A 15,541-nucleotide genomic window follows, 5' to 3' on the forward strand; every position below is an offset into this window, starting at 1 on the left:
TCCACTTCCAATCATAATACGTACGTAATTGATGCAACATGAATCCATTCTCTCTTAATCCAGAGGTAACGGCAATAAGACAGGTAAAAGAGCCTGCGACATGTACGCCATGCCCATATCATTGGAATAAGACGGAGTCGGGGTCCATTCGCCTGACAGCAGCGCTGTACTTCTTCATTGTGTGGGGAGGCCAGATGGCAATGAAATCATTTACTTCACCTTGTTGTGCTTAATTACTACAATCAACACACTATTTCCAAATTAATCATAACAAAGTAATTTCATTAGTTACACAGCAGGCTGGTGAATTATTAGCGTCATAACAGGTTCGCAAACAATTAAACTTTATTTGAACCTTAGAAATTTGCAGGGTGGAACGCTTAGAAAGGAAGGCACAGCGCCTGGCACACGACAGCACGTTTCTAGATCATTCATTTAAGACGTGAGACAAAGGCGAGATTTCATACCAAAGAAATGCACGCCCGACAGCGAAAACTGGAAAAAAAATAATTCTCCTTTTATTTCTACTGAAATCCAGGGTTATCACAGACATTCAGACACATTGTAGCATGTGATGCACAGAGTTAAAAGTTGAAATCACCAGTCATACATTAAAAGGGCAAATAACCTGAAAAGTGAACCAAAGGTCAGAGCAATAGTATGATCAGTTGGTGAAGGACGCCCTCTCCTGGGCACCGCGAGGAAAGGATAAGAATAGATTTTTGGATGTGGAGTAAATTTTCTTATGTGTACCTATAAAAATAAATTATAGGGGGGGATGGCTGCGGAATTCAGCATTCAGTATTTCTATCAAACATCTGCCACCTGCTGGTCACTGGCAGCATTAACCACCAATTATTTCAGAAATGTAATCGTCGATGTATAGAACATAATGCATGTAGTAAAGGGATGATCGCAGATGCAAATGCTACATATTAGGAACTAAAAATTAGCTAGAAATCCTGTTTAGCCTTAAAGTAGCTAAGATTACAGGGTAGGGGTGTAATAGTCTCTCCCATCCTCTTATCTTTGGAGTGTAAGATCATATGGGAAGAGTTTTCTTTACTATATCTTGTTACTTCATTTTCCATTAAAAGTTGTATTTGTTATTTATTTCTGCCTGTACAATGACTAATAGACTATATATATTGGTGGTGCACACTTTTAATATTAAATTTTTTGAATGTCCATTGACTCTAATATCTTAGGATACTTCCCCCCAAAAAAATCAAAAATTCCTCTAATCATTATGAACAAGCAAATATTTCACGAGTTAAGTCAAAATTACATGAAATAAAGCAAGGTAAAGAGTTTTAAAAAATAAAATAAAAGATACACTTCAAATTTCTGATTCCTGAAAAATTCCTTTTTGTTTTTTTAAATTTTCACCTTTTTTCCCTGTGATATTTTATTAACACACAGATAAATGCAGAAAATGACTAACACGCTATTAAATTTCAATATCCAGAACACCACAAAAATGTCTATGTAAGAAGCTCATGTGATAACCGCAGTACAGCACACAGTATTGGAAATATTCCTCGATGGTGAAATCTTCTTGGTGTTTCTGATAAAAGATGATTCCTGATTTAACAAAAAAAAAAAATGACGTGAGAAAAGAAAACCAGACACCGTGGTTCATCGTAAATATCACAGTATCTAGGACAGAAATTAATTACTATGGTTGATTGAAGGCAATATACAATAGTGAGCGGAGATAAGCGCGCAGCTCGCCGGCTGCAATGTGGGATTCTATCGCATGCAGACAACTAATGGAGCAGTATTAATTAAGGCTCAAAAGCTATTTTTTGCCACAGTCCTTAAGTTAATATAACTGCTGCAGAGGTTTTAGGAAGGAAATGCTTATAAAACAGAGAACAGGAGAACACATGAGCCATTATGGTAGATTGGATTAAAATGTACTTACCCAGGCCTCTCAAATATCATACATCTCCATTATGTACGCTTTAGGCACCAGGCCAATGGATCCCTTCATTTCTCCAACCCACCAGCCAAATCTATTGTAGTCCTAATTCAAAACAATAAGCTGGATTAACCTTTTGCCTAGCACAAATGTAATGTCATTTAATGCAAAGCTACTTTTAAATGTTTTTTGCCCTATGTTTGGTCTTCAAATCATAACTACGGAAGCCAGGAGAAAGAACGCCACCGGAATGGGGATCGTAGCTATTTCAGATGAAGTACCATGAGTACAATATATATATATATATATATATATATATATATATATATATATATATATATATATATATATATATATATATATATATATAGATATATATATAGATATATATATAGATATATAGATATATATATATATATATATATATATGGCAAAAGAAAACTGTGGTTTATTAGCCCATAGTGGCGGTGTCAATGTTTCGACTCTGAGGTCAAAAGAAGGCTTTAGAAAGGTTCATACATCAGAACTTGGTGTGCTGCCTCTATTCATTACACATAATATAATATATATATATATAAATATATATATATATACATATATATGACTATGCATGGATTGATGTAAAAGATGTAATTTTAAAATTAATTTATATATATATGTATATCACCATTATATTCCACAGTGCAAACATGATCACTGCTGTCCCCATTGCGGCTCACAAGCTAAGTTCCCAATCAGAGTGTCTCTGGAGTCTTGGAGTATATAAAGTAATTTTTAAGTATATGATATGCTTTGAGCTTTAATTTTTATTTTATTTAACTGTTTTATGTATACTTTTATATATTTAATATATATTTAATGTCCTATGAATGAATATATTTATAATTATATTATTACACACACCCAGAAGCATATGTAAACAGTTAAACAAAGGAAATAAAAATCAAAGCATATCATATACTTAAAAATTACTTTCAATTACTTTGCACATTTATTGTTATAGGAGTCCTATTAAAATAGGCGACTAAAGTGACAAAATAAGCTAATTATCTATCTATCCCATATCTATCTATCTCTCTATCTATCTGTCTATCCATAAATCTATCTATATGTCTATTATCTATCCATCTATCTATCTATCTATCTATCTATCTATCTATCTATCTATCTATCTATCTATCTATCTATCTATCTATCTATCTACCTACAGTCCATACAGGCAGCCTTCCAGACTATCACGTCTACTGAAAAAAACGTGGCTGTTTCTTTAGGCCACAGATGCAGCGTTTCGGCTCCATACATTGAGCCTTTATCTAAATGATCTATTTCTGCATTTCTTCTACTAGTAATAATAATAATAATAATTATAACATAAAATAATAATGCTGAGAGAGCTATGGGATTTTTATCCCTTTACATTACAGTCAAATGGAAGGACACTTGGTAACATAATATAAAACCTCACACAAGTATATTATTCTATTCCTTTTACTCTTTGGTGGTCTCACCTCCTGTCATCAGCACAATGCCTTTTTCTTATGAAGGTAACATGTGATCAGTGCATTGTTCTGTATTATATATGTGCCCTTATAGGTGACATCAGCGATGCTTCAGCTTATTAATCAGTGGAATATTTTACCAGATTGTCCAGGATTAGGCTCATTAATACTCTTCATATATTAGACGTTAGGCCACATTGGAGCCCACTTTGGTGTCTCTGTCTAGAGCTTCCGTCTAAAGCCCAGAAAAACGGGATTCAGGCAGAACCCCCTCACAGCCATTGAGTGTAACAAGACAAACAGAGTCCAAAAGTCTGCAAGTTTGGACCCCTTTTGACCTTTGCCGGCGGTGTCCGTCTTCTAGCCAGACACAATAGTGCAGTCTACTGCTGATCATGTAGATGTGGCACAGATCATCTTACTATGTGAACCGCAGTCTATCAGAACCATCAGTGAGTCTCATAATGTATCCAGAGATAGGAGATAAGATGGAAGATGCCACATGGGCCGCAGCCATACACGCGGACATCCTGGCCATAGACAAGCATTCACAGTTTGTCATAAAATGTCTTCTGGGATACTGCGAGGAATAACCGCTGCCTATACATACTCCAGGTGTACAACGTTCTCCTATGGAGACCCTCTCTGCTAATAGACGTGTATTAGGGAATTGCTACTTATGCATTACATTAATATAAAAGAGTGAAGTAGAAACTGAGAAAACATTTCATCAGCACGTACTGACATATAGTACAAGATTTTACAGTTTTGGCAATCTCTTTGCAGCAGAGCCATTAATTATGGGTTGCATGGAAAAAAAAGGTGCAAATTGCACCATAGTTGTGAAAATAGAGGCATAATAAATTTGGCATAATTTGATACATCCCTCACAACTTGTGTATACCAGGCATATTGCTGCACAACCTGTACTACATATTCTACCACTGTTATCACACTTTTTTACGATTACAATGTCTATACGTAATATACCAAAAAAAATCATAAAGTAAGTAAAGCATCACAATGTGCGTACACACAATAGTCTCACTTTCTTTTTCATACCATAAGCTTAGCTTAGGCCCCGGTGACACTTGCACAGAAAAATATCACATAGATTTTTCATTACAAAAAAAAAATAATATAAACAGAAAAATACAAAAATATATATTATAAAAATTGAAGGGTTAATAGTAAGTGGTATAATAGATCATTGTAGTTAGGCTGGGGTCACTGAATTTAAAAAAAAAATGGGTCCCATTCTCATGCCGAAAAGTGGGACGATTTTTCTCACTTGTCATCAGTGTGCGGTCTGTATACAGTCCTTTTTTTACAGCAGCTATTAACCATTTACAGGAATATTTACAGTTTCCTATGTTACAGAACAGTAATTTATCTGTAAATATCAGATGTTATACTGATGGTCCATATGGCATGCGATTTTATTCTCACGCCGAAAAAGGCTGAGTAAAAATATGCAGATGTGCACTGCCTCATAGTATAACATTGGTCTGACTGCTATCCCTTTTCTATCGGATCACACTGGTCCGAATTGTATGCTCATGTGAGCGAACCCTAAGGGTAAGTCTACAAACTGCATATTTGGTGCATATTCTCCCCGAAACGTATCTGCTGGGCAGCGCTTATTACAGGCTTATTTTGTTGCAATAGATTTTGCTTTTTACACTTCAAAGGGTGAAAATTAACATGATGCAGATTGTAAAATCTGCACCTCACAGTAATATCCACAGCAATGTGCACATGACATTTGCTGAAACCTCATCTACTCATCTACTCAGCTGTACTTTATTATGCTATTCTGCTCCCAGAAATGCAAGAAAAATCTGCACCAAACAAGCAGCCTGTGAACTTAGTCTTAGGGCAGGTGCACATGACCGTGTACATCAGACGAGTGCAATCTGTGGTTTTGACAGATACCACTCGCACCCATGTTATTCTATAGGGCTGGGCACATGTCTGATTTTTTCCCCAAACCAAGTGGTCTGACGAAAAAAACGATGAATTGTCCGACTTTGATCCGAGTGTTATGGGTCCGTGGAAAACATCGAACCGCGCTCCAATGACATCCGACTGACTGAAGAATGTGGATAAACTTTTTTTTTGTTCCCCACCTCCGAGAAAAACTGGTCCCACTCCGATCAAAGTCTGATCAGCATAATCAGACTGGGTTTTTTTTGGACGGAGAGAAAAAAACTGTTGTGTGACCTTAGCCATACACTGCTAAAAATTGTATACTATGGTTTTTGTAAAAATTTGTGTGTTATTTATTTTCATTTGCTTTCACTTCAACTGAGGCAATGACAATGACTATACAACATTTCTAGCAATATATAACTGTGGGTAATTTGCAGCGTAAAACATTGATGTAATAAGCTATATCAAGAGTACAACTAGCTCAGCCGTTCTCCTTTAAAAAAAAAAGAAGATATACATTAATTCAAGTATTAGATATAGACATTATAAATAAGCTTTTATTGTATATATTCATATATATACGCATGTATGTATATTAAATAAACATATATATTCGTTATAATAAACACTATAAATAACACTATATGTGTTTGTGTGCATATATGTGTCTATATATCTATATACATAGATATATACATACACACACTATGATATACTATTTATAGTGTTTCTAGCTAATATTTTCCATATATTTGAATAGCATAAATGTAAGACGTCTAACACAGCAGGGAAAGTTCTAATCAATTCATTTCTCATAAATATTTACATTATTACATTTTACGATGCAATACAATATATAGTTTTAACGTTCTAAAAAGTATTTTTAATTGTTGTGTAGAAGAAAAGGTGGCATAGATAATAAGTGCAGCTGTGTGAGAATTTGAGAAATGTCATAATTCCTCTCCACTTTTGATTTACTCTGCTGAAGCACATAGCCTGAAGCCGACTAGCACACGTTGGTTAGATCTTAGAAAGCAAAGCTTAAGAATGTTCGCCTATAAATTGTAGGTAGACATGTGATCCTAATTTTATGGCATGCAGTAGAACATCTGAACATCTGGCCCTTCTGCACTTAGAATATCCTGGATACAGAACATAACTGATCGAATCCCCCACATTTTATGCTCTTCTTAAATATAGATGGCTCACTTCTGCTAAGCATGTACATTTCACATTCACGTATTTCCTAAAAACCACAAGACCTGATTTATAGAAGGTTTGTGATGTCATTTTTGTCTCATACACACAGGGCACAGATTTGTAAGAGAAGACGGAGATCACCACTAGGGGGCATCAGAGGGGAAGATTAAAAATTCAGTCCACTTCAGCCAGAAGTTTTCCAAAGTATCCAGGAAATATTTTATACTCTGAGTTTTTATAGTTTATGGATTAAGAGTGACATTTTAATCCTGTGTGCTGGACCCTGGTACAAATTTTAATTCGTAGTGAAATTTTAGAGAATCAGTTAACTTCATAGTAGTAAGAATAGGTCTTTTATTGATGTTAAATTAATTTCTTCCCATTGTTTATATAGCGTCCACATAAGCCACAGCCCTATGCAGAGATTGTAACTATCCCACAAGTCCCTGTGCTTAATAGGGTTCACTATATACATCTTATAAAAAAAAGTCTATTATACAATCTAATTGTATTAATATTGCAAATTCGATATTAATATTGTACTTTTTTCATACAACAGGTGCCATTTGGGACATTCAAGTTCATTCAATGCAGCACTACCATGGTTAAGTATTTTATTTATTTATTATTATTTTCATTGCATTTTTGAAAAAAAATGTGTGGCTTTTTTATTTTCACAAAAAAATATGCAGCCATAATCTATGGAGAAAATGCAGCAGACGATACATCACCAGTGTGGACAGAAGCTATGCCATGTCAATGGATCCTATGAACATCGCCAGATACCAAAAAACTGATTGTAAGATAATATTTTACGTATACGTTGAGACAGTGGTGTTATATAAGTAATATAAAATAGGTTACATTACTTATCTTGCACTGACTCTGTGAATTACAGCCAATAAATATGTTCACAATCCGTCTAGTTGTCATTGGCAAGTGACTAAATGCTGCGTGTTGTATTTTTCAATCTGACTCACCAGTTATTTAGTACAAACTAATAAAATAACCAGATGACAGCCAATGCTGTTTTCACATCAGTTGTGATTAGGTGAGGCACAGGAAACCTGATCGAGGAGGTGACTAAATCAATTCTAAAGGCCCCGTCACACTTAGCGACGCTGCAACGATCCCGACAACGATACGACCTGTCAGGGATCGTTGCTGCGTTGCTATGTGATCGCTGGTGAGCTGTCAAACAGGCAGGCTCACCAACGATCAGGGAGCAGTGACATCGTGGAAAGAATCGTTCCACGATGTCCTGCTCCTGGTTACCAGCCTGCTGAAGCAGGAGCAGGCTGGTAACCATGATAAACATCGGGTTACTAGGGGCACACGCGCTCCTAGTAACCCGCTGTTTATCATGGTTACGAGCCTGCTACGATGAGCGGGAGGTTACCGCTCACGGTAGCAGAGCAGTAACCATGATAAACAGTGGGTTACTAGGAGCGCGTGTGTCCCTAGTAACCCGCTGTTTATCATGGTTACCAGCCTGATCGTTGGTCCCGCTGGTCACACACAGCGATGTGTGCTGACCAGCGGGAGGGCAACGACCAAAAAATGGTCCAGGACACTTTGCAGCGATCAGCGACCTCACAGCAGGGGCCTGATCGTTGCAAAGTGTCACACATAGCGACATCGCTGGTGAGGTCGCTGTTGCGTCACCAAAACCGTAACACAGCAGCGATCTCGCTATGTGAGACGGGGGCTTAAGTCTATCAAATTTGCATCAAATTTGACCAAAACAAAATTGGATTTACTTCACTCAAATCCAGCAAAATGTATTCTATTTATTTTACTCACTTATATAGCACCATTAATTCCACAGCGCTTATACACATTATCATCACTGTCCCCATTGGGGCTCACAATCTACACTCCCTATCAGTATGTCTTTGAAGTGTGGGAGGAAACCAGAGAACCCGGAGGAAACCCACGCAAACATGGGGAGAACATACAAACTCCTTGCAGATGTTGTCCTTGGTTGGATTTGAACCCAGGGCCCCAGCGCTGCAAAGCAACAGTGCTCATTTCTACATCCTGATGCTATGGATATGTGGCACCCCAGGGGTCTGGTTTCCACAGTAATAGCAATATTATGTCTGAGAGCAGGTGGGAGGTTTCCTGGTCAGACATCCTATGCATGCCACACCTCCTGCCCAGTCCTGGGAGGGGAAGAACTTCCCCTATATAAAGCTGGGGCTGAGGCAGGGTTGTAGAGAAAAGAGTAGAGAGAGAAGAGGAGTAGCAGCTATAGGAAAGAGAGATCAGGAGCTCTGGGGAAGTCGTGCTAAAAGGAATCAGGGGCTGGCAGCTGTAGAGCTCGCCCTGATTGAAGAGTTACCACCGGACCCGGAGTCCGAGGCTGTGGGGACTAATCCTTACCCAGCAGCAGAAACCGACCGGCAGGGGATTTCAGGTCCTCTGGCCAAGAAACCCGAAGGCACGGTCACACGCGTGGGACCAGCACCGCCGTCGTGGAGCGGAAGCCACTAGAAGGCCCCGAGTCACCGGCCATACGGGTGAGCACCACACGGTACACTCAGGGACGTGGGCTACTTTTACCCGCCTCTAGCAAGGTAGCCAGAAGAGTACAATTAGTTGGGGAGGCCTACAACTCCGCCTGGCCAGGGGAAATCCCATCTGCTCAAAGACTGACCAGGCCCCGATCGCTAGCCAGTACTCCGGGAGGGTCTACCTTGATTACCAGTAAAGACCCTGAACTACACCGCATCGTCTCTGAGTGGTTCCTGCTACCCCCATCATCCACGTCGGCTGCCCTGAGGCCATACCCCTCCCGTTGGGGGTTATACCATCTACGCTGCACAATCGTACCACCGGCCTCAGCGGTCTGCCCTGCAGCGGCAGCTCCATAGCTGCATTCAACGGGTGGCGTAGTCGTCCAACATCTACTGCTAATACTCAGCCACACAGTTTGACTCCCTGGGCACGGACCGGGTCACCGCCACGAGACTACTACCCCCAACAGGCCCGGCTCCAGGTAGTCCCCGCGTGCGCAACGCTACACCAAGTAGGCCCAGGGGCGCGTCAGATAGATGAAAACTAAGCCTTAAGCCACAGCCTCACTATCAGTGTTTGGTCAGTATTCGGTCAGTATTTTTTCTCAGGAGTGGGAGCCAAAACCAGGAGTGGGTGATAAATGCAGAATTGGTGACTTGTTTCAATTATACCTTTTCTCTGATTGTTCCTCACCTGGTTTTGGCTCCCACTTCTGAGAAAAAATACTGACCAAATACTGATAGTGGGGCCATGGCCTTACTTAGGATCAGTGAAACATAAGAAATACAATGTATTTACAAATATTCTTCATTTTTAACAAATAATTCTTCATGTCAATTTAGCAATGAGGCTGGAAGATGAAAATCCCATCCGCACACAGAACTGTGACTGCACAGGACTTAGACCAATTAATTCACTAAGAGCTGAATTAATTAGGCCACTTCACACATTCAGTATTTGGTCAGTATTTTACATCAGTATTTGTAAGCCAAAACCAGGAGTGAAACAGTCAGAGGAAAAGTATAATAGAAACACATCACCACTTCTGCATTTATCACCCACTCCTGGTTTTGAACGCGTCAACGTGGCCTTAGTTGGTTTTCAGACTAGCCTGAAAAAGAATTATTGAGTTAGACAAAAAAGTTTTTCAGGGTGCTCCTACTTCTTCTCAAAATCCAAATAATACTAGTCCATAGTTTTCTTTTAAACGAGCCCTATTCAGTGACAGTGGGAGCTTCATGGGAAGCAAGGTGGTGGGCTACAAACTATGGATCACTTTAGAGCATGTTGAAACTGTGCACTTATTAGGTAATACTAATCATTACTGAGTTGTCATTGGTCATCGGCTAATGAATTAGTGATTGAACCCATGAAATGTTCTCCTCATTGTATTCAGTTGACAGGTGGACTGTAGGAACATCAGATAATAGTGGTACGTAATCAGCCTGGAAACATAGGACTGGGTCTATTCTGGCTGGAGACAAACCTAATAAATATAATCAATCAAACCATTTTATGCTGTAAAAATGACAGCACCTCTTAGAAAACATATGTCCTACAAGAAAAACTGTTCTAACACTGAATTAACACTACTGTTTGCGGCCCCTATATTTGCGTGGGTTTTCTGAGTTCTCCGGGGTCTTCCCACTCTTCAAAAGACATATTGATTGGGCATTTATATTGTGAGCCCTAATAAGGACAGTGATGTCAATGCCTTTAAAGTGCTGTGGATATATTGGTGCTACATAAGCAAACATAATAAATAAGATGACAGGCAATAATTTGTCTGGCTTGTGTCTGGCTTACCCCACTTTCTACAGTTTAATGAAACCTACTGGTTTCTAGGTTTGTGACACTTAGCAGGTACAACTTATATAGGGCTTCTTGTCCCTAGTACCTAGTCTGTCCCAGCACAAGAGCGGGAGAATGAAAGCGTCAGGGATGTTCGGAAGTGCTCATACTATTCTTTAAAGGGAATCTGTCAGTAGTGTAAGGGTGGTGGACTTTTCTGTGGTGTTCCTACCCCTGAAGACACAAATCACGTAATGTGTATGGTGTCATACGTCTTTGTATAGATCATGTCATGTGAATTGTGTAGTAGTGTTATAAGTAATGTACAGAGTAGGATGTGATAGTGTATTGCATAGTGTACAGTTTAGGTAATGACATTAGGGTAAGATAGGGTTAATGTTTTGGACTAGCCCATAGTGGGAGTGGCTTAGTGTTAGGGCAAGTGACTGCTTCCTGTTCCTGTTTTTGGTTAGATAGGGTTTGGAAAGTGAAGAGAGCAGCGCTGTAATGGAGTGATATACTGTAACAAGGGTACTTTAGATGCAGCGACACAGAAACACAGAGCAGCCAATACAGGGTTAATAAACAGGGGAAGTTTATAATAACAGGGTCAATCTCCACGCAGGGAGTAACAGGGGAAAATATGGGGGAAAACAAGGGAAGTAGCAGGTAAAAGTCTTTAACTGACAGTTCACAGTTTAACTAGACATAGCAGAGTCGAACCGGTTGTAATCGACAGTTTTTACACTTAGCTGACTCTTTTCCTCCACAAGGCAGTTGCAAGCTGATGCCAGTGTTGATTTCTTCGGGCTTCCCCGCCCAAACAATGCTTCGTCTTCTGGCGGCAGCGGGCGGTCTCCCTGAGCCCCTAGTCCATAACACGGCACCTCACGTGCTCGGCTCCACAGACCCTGCGTCTCTTCTCCCTCTAGTCGACTTGACTCCTCCGGTCCACTGCACTCGGCTCTTGCTCCCAGTACTGGAGCCAGGAGCCTGGACCCTCTCACACTGCTCTCCTGAGTGGGACTCTGCTCTCTTGAGCGGGACTCTGCTCTCAAGTGGGACTCTGCTCTCGCTTTCCCGCGCAAAAGTCCTCGTCTCTCCCTCTCTCTAGCCACGCCACCAGTTTTCCAGTCACCTGACCTCCCAGCTCTCACTCTGGACACGCCCCCAGCTTCCCAGTCACCTGACTCCTGTGCTGGAAGTCTGTCTTCCCTCTGCAACCAGAGGTATGGCCCCGGCAGTTCCGGATCCCTTGTTCTGAAAGTACTTACACCCCGGTCTTCCCTCTTACACCCCCACTCTCCTTTAACTCGCCATTCCACGGGCGAGAGTTCCTTCACCAAACGTTCACATTCTTGGACTTCCTGGACGATACGGTACCATATGAATTGATCTTGTTCGTGACGGTGAGGAGGCACTCCTGCTGTTTCGTTCTGACCGGAGTAACTCAGTTTGACTGATGGGGGGTGCAGGGTCACTCGGATTCCCAATGTCCGCCTGCCCGGTGGCTTCAACCAAGGTTGTTCCCTTGCCGCCTGCACTGGGAACTGCAGGTAATCGAGTGCTGGGGCTCGGAGGTAGAACCAACAATTCTTCTTCGTCCACATCGTGGCTTGGGGCAACTGTGACAAGACCCTCTCTAGAAGCAGGTGATTCTTCTCCATCCTCATCATCTTTAGACAGACAGGGTCGCAGCATACTACGATAAACCACTCTGGTAGGGGCTCCTTCAGCCCCCTCGGGTTGAACTTCATACACAGGTCCTTCAGCGCCAATCCTGCGCTTCACTCGGTGCGGGGTCCGTTGCCGCCGCCTACTCAATTTGCCCCGGGGCTGCCTGTCCCGAACCAACACCCGCTCCCCGGGCCTCAGAGCTGTCCCTCAAAGAGGCAATGTCTCATGATGTTTGAGCTCCTGAAACTTTTGTTTTACCAACCGTCGGAGGGTCTGCAGTCGATGCCGATGTTCCCGGACCCAGGAAGGCATCCCCGTCCGTGGGTAGTTCTCCTCGGGGTCCAGCTCTAACTCGGTAATCTGTCGCCCCTTTCGCCCGAACAGCAAGGTATAAGGAGTGAACCCCGTTGTACTATTCACTCGGTTGTTGTAGACCCACACCAGCTCGGCCACAAACTCAGGCCATCGTACCTTCCAATCTTCCTCCAACATGTGGAGCATTTGGATCAATGTCCGATTAAAGTGTTCACAGGCCCCATTTCCTTGAGGGTGGTAAGGAGTAGTCCGTGACTTCTCAATGTTGTACAACCGGTGCAGCTCTTCCATCAATCACCCGGCCTTGGAAGCAGGCGCCTTGATCGGAATGGATCCTCTTTGGCACCCGTACACCCGAATGAAGTCTCGACAGATGGCCTGCGCAGCTGACTCAGCGGTCTGGTCTCTTGTCGGGGTCACTACCACAAAACTTTGTGAAGTGGTCTGTCATTACCAGGCAATGTTCATACCCGAGATGCGCCGGTCCAACAGTCAAATAGTCGATCATCAGCACCTCCAAGGGGGCAGAAGTCACAATGGTTTGTATGGGGACCCGTTGCTCCAGGGGCTTAACCAGTTCACAGCTTCGACATCTTCGACAAGTGTCTTCTATTGTTGCTCGCAGTCGGGGATGATACACCAGCCTCTGCAACCACTGAAACGTCTTCTCTGGTCCGAAGTGAGCCCTACGTTTATGAGCCTCCTTAGCCACTACTCCGACCAACTTCTCTGGGATCACCACTTGCCAGGTGGTCCCAAACTCTCGCAGTAGCTGCACCCGTCGGTACAGCAGCCCATCTCGCAAACACAGTCTCTCCCATTGTCCCAGCATTTTCAGTGCTCCCAGGGACATGGTACTCCTCTCTTCTCGACTGGGGACTTGCGGCAAAACCACCCATTGACGTAATTGAGCAACTTCTCTGTCAGTCTGTTGAAGTCGGATCCAGTCATCTCTTGGCCGCCCTAGCACTTGGTCTTCCGACGTCTCTCCGATCTGTTCCTGTGCCACGGCCAGCAGTTCCACGAAACTTCGGAAGCTAGGGGTCTCATCCGCCTCCAAATCTTCATCGTGGTCACGATCAGGCCGTTCATATGTCACTCTGGAGAGGGCATCGGCGTGAGTATTCTCTGCCTTAGGCCGGTAGGCGATCTTATACCGGTACCTGGCCATGCGGGCCACCCACCGCTGCTCCAGGGCCCCCAATTTCGCAGTCTCAAGGTGGGCCAGCGGGTTGTTATCTGTTCTCACCAGTACTTCGGACCCGGACAAATACTCTGCAAACTTCTCGGTCATTGCCCAAACCAGAGCCAGCAACTCTAATTTAAAAGAGCTATAATTATCTGCGTTCCTCTCGGAATTGTGATGGGAGCGGCTGGCGTACGCAATCACGCGCTCTTTCCCCTCCTGTGCTTGGGATAACACGGCTCCCAGACCATGCAGGCTCCCATCAGTGTGGAGTATGAATGGTTGGGAGAAATCCGCATAGGCAAGTATTGGGGTCTCGATCAGGGCCATTTTTAGGGCACGGAAGGCCTCTTCCTGGCTGCTTCCCTACCAAATCGCCTGATTCTTGGAGCCCACCGGCACTCCCTTAAGTAGCTCCAGCAATGGGTTGGCTATGCGGGTGAAGTTCTTCACAAATCTTCGGTAGTAAGTCCCAGGAAGGCCCGAATGTCCTTCACTGTCTTCAGAGTAGGCCACTCCTGTACGGCGGCCACCTTTTCCTGGGTGGGCCTGACTCCTTCACCGGACACAGTATGACCGAGATATTCGATCTGTTTGCGGAACAGGTGGCATTTCTGGGGCTTCACCTTAAGGCCATGACTCTGTAGGCAACTCAGTACTTGCTCCAGTCGCTGGAGGTGCTCCTCGAAGTTGGCGGCATAGACAATTATGTCATCAAGGTAAATCAGTGTCGCCTCGAAGTTCAAATTGCCCAGGCACCTCTCCATCAGACGCTGGAACGTCCCGGGGGCGTTAGTCAGGCCGAAGGGCATCCGATAGAAATTGGAACAGTCCCATGGGTAATATGAACGCCGTCTTCGCACGGTCATGTTCGGCCACGGGCACCTGCCAGTACCCACTGGCCAGGTACAAGGAGGAGAAGTATCTTGCCTTCCCCAAGGCCGACAAGGACTCTTCGATTCGGGGTAGTGGGTAAGAGTCCCGTACTGTACAGGCATTCAGTCGTCTATAGTCCACACAGAACCGCAGGGTCCCATCTTTCTTCTGAACCAGGACAATGGGGGCTGCCCACGGACTCTGACTCTCCCGTATCACACCATTCTGTAACATATGGGCTAGCATCTCCTTAACCTCTTTATACATCTGTCGAGGTATCTGCCGGTATCTCTCCCGCACTTGGGCAACGCTCCCCGTGGGAATCTCGTGGGTAATGGCTTCGGTGCAATCAAAATCATCCTCATGGCAAGCAAAGACTTCCTGGTACTGCTCCAGTACCTCCTCAACCTGCTGCACTTGTCGAGGTGTAAGTCCCGTCAATTCAGCCCGCATTTGTTCTAGGATTCTTCGTCCTCCCTTCGCACTAGCATGGTGGGATTCCGGCGGCACGGTGACCGCCAGAGTCCAGGGGTCTCCTCGCACAGCGGACAGCTGTATCACATCAGGTCACACCAACTTCTCTGGCTTTCCCAGAATCTGGGCTATTTCCGCCCTGGGAGG

General features: G+C 43.1%; 1 protein-coding gene across 1 annotated transcript in view; it reads right to left on the reverse strand.

The window, feature by feature from the left end:
- Positions 1-496: 496 nt before the first annotated feature.
- The window catches only part of SKAP2 (src kinase associated phosphoprotein 2), a 363,025-nt gene continuing 347,980 nt past the window's right edge, over positions 497-15,541 (reverse strand). The window contains exons 12-13 of the mRNA XM_073677891.1: positions 1,928-2,029; positions 497-1,584 (exon numbers count right to left, since the gene is read on the reverse strand). Of these exons, the coding sequence (XP_073533992.1) occupies positions 1,937-2,029 (93 nt within the window). The 3' untranslated portion in view covers positions 497-1,584; positions 1,928-1,936. The remainder of the gene's footprint in view (positions 1,585-1,927; positions 2,030-15,541) is intronic.

This window comes from Phyllobates terribilis, unplaced genomic scaffold (genome assembly GCF_046119375.1).
Source record: "Phyllobates terribilis strain yellow unplaced genomic scaffold, ASM4611937v1 Scaffold_4__5_contigs__length_816908805, whole genome shotgun sequence".
Taxonomy (NCBI): domain Eukaryota; kingdom Metazoa; phylum Chordata; class Amphibia; order Anura; family Dendrobatidae; genus Phyllobates; species Phyllobates terribilis.